This window comes from Calidris pugnax, unplaced genomic scaffold (genome assembly GCF_001431845.1).
Source record: "Calidris pugnax isolate Ruff unplaced genomic scaffold, ASM143184v1 scaffold44, whole genome shotgun sequence".
Taxonomy (NCBI): Eukaryota; Metazoa; Chordata; class Aves; order Charadriiformes; family Scolopacidae; genus Calidris; species Calidris pugnax.
In genome coordinates, this window is record NW_015094506.1 from 45,295,004 (window position 1) to 45,305,893 (window position 10,890).

At 38.3% G+C, this 10,890-nt stretch overlaps 1 protein-coding gene across 4 annotated transcripts in view; it reads left to right on the top strand.

Moving 5' to 3' along the window:
* The window catches only part of ORC5 (origin recognition complex subunit 5), a 74,111-nt gene extending 63,794 nt beyond the window's left edge, over window positions 1–10,317 (top strand). For all 4 annotated transcript variants that reach the window (XM_014963233.1, XM_014963232.1, XM_014963236.1 and 1 more), the window contains exons 14-15: window positions 5,944–6,056; window positions 9,765–10,317. In XM_014963233.1, the coding sequence (XP_014818719.1) occupies window positions 5,944–6,056; window positions 9,765–9,810 (159 nt within the window). In that variant the 3' untranslated portion in view covers window positions 9,811–10,317. The remainder of the gene's footprint in view (window positions 1–5,943; window positions 6,057–9,764) is intronic.
* The last annotated feature ends 573 nt before the right edge of the window (window positions 10,318–10,890 follow it).

The window sequence follows — 10,890 nt, forward strand, 5'->3', positions numbered from 1 at the left end:
CATATATATATACTACTGCATGGAATAACACACAAGGTACTGGAAAGTCAACACAAAATAATGAAGTAACATTTATGTGGGAGAAATGCCCAAAATAGCCAATACAGGACAAAGACACCAAATACAAACATTCATGGAAGAAGGAGGCTTGCAAAGCAGACTGGGTCACTATTTGCCATGCACTGTACAGATTCTATACGGCCACCAATGTGATGTGTGTGGTACCAAAGTGAGGGGCATAGTGCTGTGTGGAGCACCCCTGTGGCTGGGGCACCTCTGTCTCTGGTGGCTCTCTTAATGTCAAAAACACTTTGGCTGCATTCGGAACATAGTTTAAGAGAGAATTGGATAAATTTAAGATGAGAAAAAGGTAAAATACATAGCAGAACTTACAGTAATGAACACTTTAACTGCACACTGGAAGGTCATAAGCAATTTGGAGGAGCGTAGAATAAGGCAAGAATGGCATGATATAATTAGTAGTATCAGAGTGCTACTAGAGGATGGAAAATTTGACCAAATACCAAAAAAAAAAAAAAAAAAAAAAAAAAAAAAAAAAAAAAAAGTTGTTTCAAAAGGGAGGTGATGAAATGTTTTCCCACTATAAGCGTTTAAGATCTGATTAAATGATAGGTCATATCACCCCATGCAGTCTCTTCTGTGTGTTTTTCATTAAAAGCCTTGCACAAAAAATAATTCAGAATCAAAACCTGTTTGTTAAAATCTAAGCATTCAGAAAAGTGTTGATTTATTTCAAATAATTTTTATAAATACGATTTTAATCAATTACTGGCTTAAATATATATAATTGTAATGTTCTACTGTTGCCTTTCTGTATGAGCTTTTCTAACAAGGCTGTCATACTGAGCATACTCCAGCTATAATTTTGATTTAAATTGTTTTGAGCAGGGTTTTTTTTATGCTTACATAATTTGTACTAGGGTCATTGAATTTAACTCCAGGAGACTATTTCGGCAGTCAATTTGACTGAAATGTGTTTTCTAAATGGCATCTGGTTTGCAAACTCTCTTGTTGCATAGCAGTGGTTTTAGCGTGTGCGTGAACGCAAGTCTTGGCAGTGGAGGGTTTCAAACAAGTGCAGAGAGCTGCGTGTTTGCTTTGAGAGCCGGGTGATGATGATGATGATGCAAAGCACTGGGCTGCGTATAAATTTTCATATGACCGTGAGAGAATATAGGACTGATGTCTGATGGTACTTAAGTAATGAAAGTTCTTAATTTCTTGATAGGTTTGAGGTTCAGAATCAAAAAAGAGATAAGGCTGTGGTTGAAAGCAAGCCAGACTGAAGACTTAGAATTAACATTGCATTTTGGGCAAGATAATTGACCATGGAGATGAAAAGTACATCTCTACCAGTTTGAGATAGCTCCTGCTGGTGTCTTTCATTAGTATTTTGTCTAGTCCAGTTTAAAATGTGATGCTTAGTGAGATTTCAATCACATCGTTAAGGCAACAACTTTTTCTTTGCCCAATAGCCAGCATCACTTTCTTTGTTTAGTTTTATCCTCTGGATTTGAGATGTGCCACACACTTTGCCCCAGCTCTTTCCTGGGATAATCAATCACTGCTTACCCAAACAAACCGCATGTTTCCCTGTATCTCGGGGTCCTAATTCTGCTCATGTTTTGCACCTCCGCAAATGTTTTCTGGGTTCTCATGGTGTCCTCGGGAAGAGCCTGGCCTTTCTCAGCAGACAGCCCTCACTTCTGGAATCCTTCTTGCTTCCACGGAGCCGTGTGCTGACAAAGCCAGTCTTTGTGACTGCTTGAGGAATGATGCAAGGCCCATCTGTTAGCTCAGGCTGATAGGAAAAAAGCAGCCTTTAAGGATGGCCTGTGGGTTGCTTTGTTTTTTCCAGAGCTTTCAACGTCCATATCTGACCAGTGAATCTCCAGAAACAATCTGAGTGGTCATTTCCTACTGGCAATGACTTTCTGCCATGCTTTTATTATTCTCACCTTGCATCCAAGCTTTCAGCAGCAGGTTTCTCACACAAATATATTTCAATGAAAGCTCGGTCATGGCTTATTTTTAAACATACCAGAGACACCTGTTCCTTCACATTTTTCAGATCAGTAACTTCAGATTTTCTTGTTATTCCTGTAGAAAATTCCATTTACTTATTAACTTTTGCTGGTATTAAATCAGTACCAGATCTAACTTTAGTTTTATGAATAGCTTTAGAATATTTCTTCCAACTGTAATTTCTTTTGTTCAAAAGATTCTCAATAAATATTCTTTCTTATGTCACCCACACAGTTTTTCTGGCTTGTCTCTAGTCTGTTCTTGCCAGATGTTTTTCCCCAAGCTTTTGTGATTAATGAAATGGAGCCACTGTACCCATGGTATTAGAAAGAAAAAAAAAGAAAAAAGAAAAAAGCTTTGAAAAGTTGGGGGTTTTTTTGTTGAGAAGTGCAATTAGTTTGACATTGCATTTGTATTTTTCCCAGCTGTGTTTCAAACTTTTCACATATCTTCATTTAAGAGCAGATTGCCTCCAAAGTTCTACAACGCCTGAACTTTTGAAATGGTAATGTTTTTTCAGTGCTTAAGTTATATGTGGCATTTGGCCCTTAAGAATTAAAAAATTGGTGATTTTTAAAATTTTGCTACAAATACTGTCTTAATCCCAGTTCATTCCACTCTATTCTGCTTTACCAGGTGGATGCCCATAGTAGGCACAGAGGGAGAGACTGTTTATATGATTGCTGATTTATGCAAAATAGCTCAGCTCCAGAAGCAGTTAGAATGAAAGGTAAATCTCATAATGATTTAACACCATACATATAACTTGTTCTTCATTCCACTGCCCCCACCCCAGTTAGCTTTTAGATCTTCAGTGAAGAGATGCTCAAACCTCTTGGGTCATGAGGGAATTGAACCTTCTGTGTCCTAGAAGGCTTCTTAACCATTTGATAAAGATAATCATCTTATTTTTGTTAATTGGGTCTAGAAAACTAGGTTCAATGCAAAATATTTGAAGAACTTAATAATTCCACATCTACCACAATTGAATCTTTTCTTCTGACAGAGCAAAGTTGCCCAATTCTGTGGCTGATTCATCTGCAGGAGAATCCTGCTATATTGTATAAAGCAGAAAAAATGAAGAAGTCATTGCTTCAGGGTGACAGAACTCTTGCTGTTTTCGATTCTGCCTGAACCAGTTGAAGAATCTCTGCAAAGAGAGCTCCAGGCTGCTCCCCCCTCAGCATGCAGGCTTGTGGGTTTGTTCTTTGGAGATCTCTGCCTTTCTCCTTGTACAGGCTGGACATCTGTAACTAGGTTTTTAGTTCTGCCCCAAAAACTCACAAGTTAGGTGTTCTAACATTTGGCTCTGTAGAGGAGCTGGTCCCTGTTTACTCCTCGTAGATACATGTTCTTTCTTTTTGTCTCTACTCAGCCTCTTTGGCGATAAAACCGTTTCTTACCTGCATGAATTGAAAATGGCAATTCTCTCTACTTCTATCTTTTTAAGCAATCTCAGGACCAGGACTCGTTGTTTAAGCACTCACTTCCCTGTGATGACGTTTTTATTAAGCTAAATAAATAGAGGATTTGTGAAAAAAACTATAAAAAGGCTGCAGTTTGCTAAGTAAGTTTGTGCTACTCTGATGATCAATAGCTTCATTTGTTTTATTGTATTGTATATCGAGTCTTTAGAGTTAACGTCTTGAGTCAAAAACATCAGTGAAACTTAATATCTAGTCCCATGCTATTTCAGATTTATTGAGTCAGCCTTTAGTAAGGAATTTTACGATGCCGACCTTACGTTACACACATAGCATGTGGTGCTGTTTGGATGGAAAAGAAAATGGTTGCAATTTGTTAAAATATTGCTGGAGCATTTAGTGCAGCAGCGAGGTCACTTTTACATCCCACATAAAACTGAGATGGATCCAGCTCCAAACTATCTAGGCTTTTGCTATGCTGGTTGGGAGCTTTTAGGAGCCTCCTGCCATTCCTTCGTTGGTGAATCCTGAATGTGAGACCAGCTCCAAGTATGTATTGCAAAAGGGATTCACTGGTAATGGTGCCCTGGAGTGTAAAATAATAATTGTTACAGCAGAAAACTCCAGAATGCATTGGTCAGGCATTGGAATAGGCTGCCCAAGGAGGGGGTTGAGTCACCATCCCTGGCTGTGTTTAAGAACTGTTTAGATGTGGTGTTGGGGGACATGGTGTAGGGGAGGACTTTAGAGTAGGGTAGATGGTTGGACTCGATGATCCCGAGGGTCTCTTCCAGCCTAGATGATTCTGTGATTCTGTGAATGCTTCTTCACTGACTGAATAAAGGCTTTGTTGAATGAAGGATCTAGAAAAATGTGCTCTCGATCTCATGAGTACTTTAAGACTATAAACACTTAATGAGTTTGAGGCTGATCCCAATTCAGTGATGATCCCAATTCATGGTGAACATATATAGTGTTCATAGTATGTAATGAACAGGAATTTGAACCGTTTACCATATAATGAGTTCAGTTTTCTTAAATGCTGTCAATGCTAACAAATTGTAAATCATGTGCTACTCTTTAATGTAATTTATAGACCTGAATTAAGTAAATGGAATGTGTCTTTGTGAATATGGTAGGTCCCTATTCCTTAACCAAACTCCAAAGACTTTGCAGACTGTTGGTATCCAAACTGTTGTTGTCTAATCCATATAAAAGAAAGTTAAGCACAAACTGTTATAAAAATTGCCTCATTCTTGGTGACCATAATTTTTTCTATTCTCCACAGATAGTAGTCTTTTTTTTAATATTATATCCACTTAAGGGAAAACTTTAAGAATTATTCCTACCTCCTGCAAGCACTGTCACAAATTTGAAGACTAGGTTCTCTGCCAGCAAGAGAGTGGGGTTATTATTGAGTTAGGATTTTTTTTTTTTTTGATTGATACTGGTAAGAACTTGCTGCTGCTTTTTATAGCGATGTGCTTCCTTGAAGGTTTGAACTGACGCTCTCTTTCCTGATATATTTATTCTTCAGAAATTCCTTACTATGCTATTATCATTACACAGAGGTAGGTCATGGCTGGCTGGTATTTTTGAAAAGTAGATCTGTGGTCAGATACCAGTTTTTTACAGAATGTAACCTTGTTGCTTTGAATTGTCAGTGGCATCTATAGCAAAAGCAGGGAAATTTGTTCTTGTTTTCTGCTTTTACCTCTTTCTTTCCCCTGGGAGCTGAGAGGAGGCAGTGGAATCACCACAGCATTTTTTTCCTAACGGAGGCAGAACAGAGTCATTGTACTCAGTGGTGACATCCCATGACTGGTGATGGGATAGTGATACTGCAGTCATCATTGGGAGGAACAAAGATAGTGAAAAATATGCTGGTACGTTGCTATTTTGGTAAAATAGTCAATGGATCCGTCAAGACACTTAATGTGTGTTTGTAGGCAAATTTTTCTTTTTTCAGGACTTTTTTTTAAGCACACAGTCTTCCAGCCTTTCCTTTCTAACCTTCAGATTCTTTTTGATCTGGAATAGAGCGATGCATCCATCTGTTCAAAATGTGGTATGAGCTGGCACAGGAAGGTCCAACTTTGAGTGTGAAAGTTCAAGAGGAGTCTTTGGGTATAAAGGAAATAGAATCAAAGTCTCTCCTGGTTGTCAGGCAGAGATTTGGAAAATGTTCAGCTAATGCCTATTATTCCCATTCCCCACACTGCCTTTCTCTCTTTGATCATAACTCCAGGGTAACCCTTGATAACGAAGGATGAAGGGTTTAGCCTGTGTCTTTCACTGTGCTGAAAATGTAACAGGTTTTCTGGCTGCAGAACTCTGAAAATCAGTGAGCAAGTCTGAGTGACTTGACAGGGAGAGATGGGAATGATGACAAACAAAAAAAAAAAAAGGCTACAGGCTACTCCTATATACATTAGCAAAACTGACTAACATTTCTGATGTCTCTTGTTCGTAGATCACCTCTCTTGTGACTCTCCAGCTGTTATCCATGGTTGGCCATAATGACCAGCTTGATGGACCACGGTATAAATGTACTGTATCTCTGGACTTCATCAGAGCTGTTGCCCGGTGAGCTTATTAGACATCATTTACAGTTGTATTTGCTGACTTGAAAGAGACTTCAAAACCAGTATTTGCTCAGTCATTAGCTCTTTGCAGACCAGAACAAAAATCTGTGGATGTTTGCTAAGAATGAGTGAATGAGTCTTATTTATGAGAAGCGTCAAACTTGAGATAAGTTTAGTCCAATTCTGTGTTGGAAAAAATTTTATCTTACAGTGGCAGTATGTGTTACAGTAACTGTCTTTGTGCTTAGTAAAGGTCAGGGGCTTCATGAGAAAATACTGCTCTAAAATGTCAGTCCTTTTCATTACCAAAAGGCATAATATGGTATTTGAAAATGAAATGGTATTTAGTTCTTAACAGTGTTTGTTGTACATACAATATAAAAACTACATAGGTTATAGAAATTCTTCCACATACTCTATCCTGTGTGGTCTGTAGTTGATACAAACTAATTCAACAAATGAATGTTGGTACCTCAATGGCTCTGTTAATTCAGAGCCTTCAGGTTTGGAGTTTGAGAACAGTTCCAGGTTCTTCAGGAGAGATGATGATAAATTACAGGCAGAAATGCATACAGTATATAGGCAACAATCAAACCTATGTCTCATTTGTATGCAATGCCAGCAGCATTACCTCACACCTGTTGCTGCAGCCAGCTTATTAGCAGGTCTTGGATGAGGAGTCTACAGCCAAAACAGAGCCCAGAAATGACATGTGGCGAAAACGAGGAGCAATATTCTCAAGGCCAACTCTTCTCTGTACTGTGGGACTTCAGAGGAACCCCTGTAGACTGCATCCCATAACCCAGTTGGACATGTTGCTCTCCTCAGCTATTAAGTGTCCAATAACCTTGTCAGCAAACTCCACAGACACACTTATTTCAATTTGCAGATGGACAGGCTGTAGAATGAAACCTCATCTGGTTACAGGATCTCCACAACTTCACTATGTCAATTTGCTATTCCCAGCAATAAAGTTGCTTGTGAAGGATGCCCTGAAAAAGCTCCCGTTGGTACCAAGTACAGCAGACCCTTTTCTCAGGAACATGGATTGATCACTGTGTGTACAGACGTCCGCAAGCTCTTGTCTCTGCTCTAACTCCAGTGGTGAATACAGAGACCAGTTCAGAAACTCTGTATGGACTATGAGGGTCCTTGAATTGAGACACAGGAAATTATTTCTCTGTCCTTGCAACTTTAACACCCTTAGAAGTTATATTCACTCCATTAAAGTTGCTGGAAGGTAGAGGGGGCCAGAACACAGGACCAAAAGGTGTGCTGTGCAGCTCATGGTTACCGGAGAAAGTAGTTGTTGGAGACACTGACACTTCAAACCTCAGTGTGTGGCACAGAGCTTTGGCTTGTTTTCCTTTAGGTCAGATTTGTGTGTGTGTATATATCCTGACTGACTTTTCCTGCATGTTATGAGGAAGAAAACTTTTTTTTTTCCCCAAAAAAAGTGCCTTGGAAGTGTTTCTGTGCTGCATACATAGGGCCATTTAGATGAGCTGACAGATTTTAAAGTTGGCCTGTTCTACTCTTCTTCTGTTCCCCCCCCTTTTTTTTTTTCCTTGCTTTGTTCCTTTGTTTCACTTTTTAAATTAAGTATATTTTCCAACCCACAGTCTTTGTTAATAAGGAGGATGATCCATAAAGATACAAGGTTTCATGAACCCATGATAAAAGGACTTCCCCCTTGTATCAGTGGGGCTAGCTACAGGGCATGATCTTCTGGGCTTTAAGAAATTTCATTTTCTAGCTGTGCCATAGTCTTGCAGCTGCCTGAAGTTTTTAACCACTCATGGGAGAGGTTATATTTGTTGTACAGAGGGAGCTACTTTACCATTACAACCAAAATACACATCAAGTAAGCAGCCCATTCCCTGATTCTTTTTTCTTTGTTACTGTAATAGTAATAAGATAAGTTTGTTAGGCACTAAAATCTTCAGATACCTCAGCATTGTTACTGTCTCAGCCTTGCTACTCTAGTGTACTTCCTAATGGAAGGCTGAAGAGTGCAAAGAGCAGGACAGAAAACCATGCTCTCCTCATGCCATTCAAGTTGTTCAGATTGTCATTTCATTTTCCTGTATTTTTTAAGCAGAAGTGAAATTTGCATTTAAAATAAAACAAAAGCCACCTGTTTGGCTTTGGGTTTTTTTAAAGAGTAGAAAACATAGAATCATAGAATCGTCTAGGTTGGAAGGGACCTTAAAGATCATCTAGTCCAGCCATCAACCTAACTCTGACCCAAAAAAAAAAAAAGAAACCACCAAAAAAACCCAAAACGTAATGGCTTTTCCTGGTGGCTTTTAACATTATAACCACTGGCCATGCCAAGTCTCTCTTTAGTATCACAGAACCTCATGTCTGGCTCTATTCTGTTGTGCACATTCAGTCTTTGCAGAGGTATTCCCATGCTTTTTACTACGTAGTGCTAATTGCAGATTTGGCTGAAGGTAAGGTTAGACATTTCTTTGTTAGAAATCTTTAGTTTCTGGTTTAGGAATTTCAGACCTAAGTCCATAAATTTTCTGTAGCTGAAGTAGGGATCTCTTAATGTTTGTTGAATGTAATGGATCTTTTCATATAGTCTCTAATGAACCCAGTTGTTATGACAGGACAATTGTGTTTCATTTAGTTGATAAGGTCAGCATTTGTTACCGTGTGATTTTGTTTCTGTGGAAAGCCTTGTAACTAAAGCACTTTTATTGAGTGACACAATGTCATGTGAGTCTAGCAGTGGCAGTTAATTTCTTTAATTTTGTTACTGGATTATTAAGTAGACTCAAACATGGTGTCTTGTTATGCATCTTGGGGATTTCTGAACTTTTCCTCACTCCAATATGAAGTTTTACAGAAACTTTTTGAAAAGTGGGTTATAGAATGATGTGTGAACAGAGAATATTAAATGATTGTAGTCTAACAAATAAGACATTCAGCCAGTTTAATCTCACTTAGCATTGTGAGTGGTTATTTTTGCATCATTGAATACTTTTTTAAAAAAACTTTTAATTTTATGCTTGTCATTATATGCAGTAATTTGCATTATTTATTCAAACAGTAAACCCCAAAGTCTGAGTGTTAGATTGTATAGCAGAATGAGTTTAGAGACAAAAAAAATAATTATATGTTTTAATCTACTGCTGTTTCGTTCTGCCTGCCATTAAAGTACAAAAGTATACATTAAAATCTTCTATCCTATTGAGTGGCATTCTTCAATTTTTCAAATTTAGCTATGAACATGGGTCAACTAGTGTCAAGACTGAAAGAACGCAGACTGCAAATGAGTGCAGATGAAGGAGTTACGTAGTACATGCTAAAACAGGTGGTTTGGAAGTTGAACAAAACATTCAATAGCATAAAAGATTGCTGCTTTGCATCACCAACTAGAGGATCATGTTTACCATATGAAAAATCTAATCTTATTAACTTTTATATGTTTTTACTGCTTAATGATTGAAATAATCTTCCAGTTTTTACTAGAAAGCTGCTTTATTTCTTTTTTAGAATCTTACAAATTTTAAATAATCAGAAGACAGGTAAATAACACTAGAAGTTCAACAATTCATTGATTCTTGATTGCATTTCTTTGGGGGTTATTGCTTGATTTTGACTGTGCAGGAAGTCCCGCGTGTGCTGTCTCCAAACAGGTTAAGGTCTTAGCACTGTTAAGATGATTTGCTCTAATATACTGTGTTTTTGTTTATAGGACCGTGAACTTCGACATAATAAAGTACTTGTATGATTTCTTGTGAAAACAAGCTTCACAGCCATATGGACACTGTGACAATGACTAAGGCAAGCTGTGTTCATCTCTCTACTTAGCTGGCCAGAAAGAAGAGTATTTTGGCTCTTTTGGATTTGTCCAAACAGGTGCTGGCCCAGCATGGAACCTGATGAAAATACTCTGATTGGTCTGGGTGGATCTGAGCAGAGGACTATTTACCAGGGACCCCGTAGTATTTGGAAGCAATGTGTTAATTATAAACAGCAGGGTTTGAGCACAATCTGTTCTACTCTTAATGATGTTATCTTAACACTGAAATTGCCTGAAACCCATTTACTTAGGACTGCATTTTGCTCTATGAACTCTCCCCAGTGCTTTGAACGTGGCAGCAGCCCTTGTTTGTATGCCCAGTCTTTTCACTTCCTCTCCGCAGGAATCTTTGCAGTTGCCTGCCAAAGCAGCTTTTCCCGAGGCCACCATTTTAGGAGAGTGGAGTAGCAAAATATAATAAACATAAGAACATATTTAAAATCAAGCTGGTATAAATCCTTCTTTCTCTTCAGTCATATGTAGGCAGACTGTTACGCTGTTATATGGAGATCACAATGATAGGAAACTCCCAATTAATCACCATACTGTCTTTTTGCGGACCGTTCATAAATGTTGACTATGAATTTATTTTTACAAAGCTTTATTTTAAAAACTCATTGATTGTTAAAAGTTAAAGTCAAACATGAAAGGTTTTATTTTTGTTTAAACATTTTACAGTCCTTTTATGCTTATCCACTATATGTAACGCTGTATGTTTGGAATGAATGCACGCTAAAGCAACACACTGTGTAATGGCTTTTGTAACAGTGTCTCTCCTGCAGAGGAGGACAGCACAGCTGCCTTTCCATCAGAAAGGGAGAAATTCAACAGGTGACAGAGTATTCCTGCAGCAGAGCCCCAAAAGAGTCGGAATAATGAATAATGAATGTGGTGCTATAACAGAACCTCAGTTTTGGACATACATGATGGAATACACTACAGTTGTATTTGTCTCCAGTTTACATGTAGAGGATTCCTAACTGCCACTACTTTTATGGGATCCCCTGATCCAGTTTGA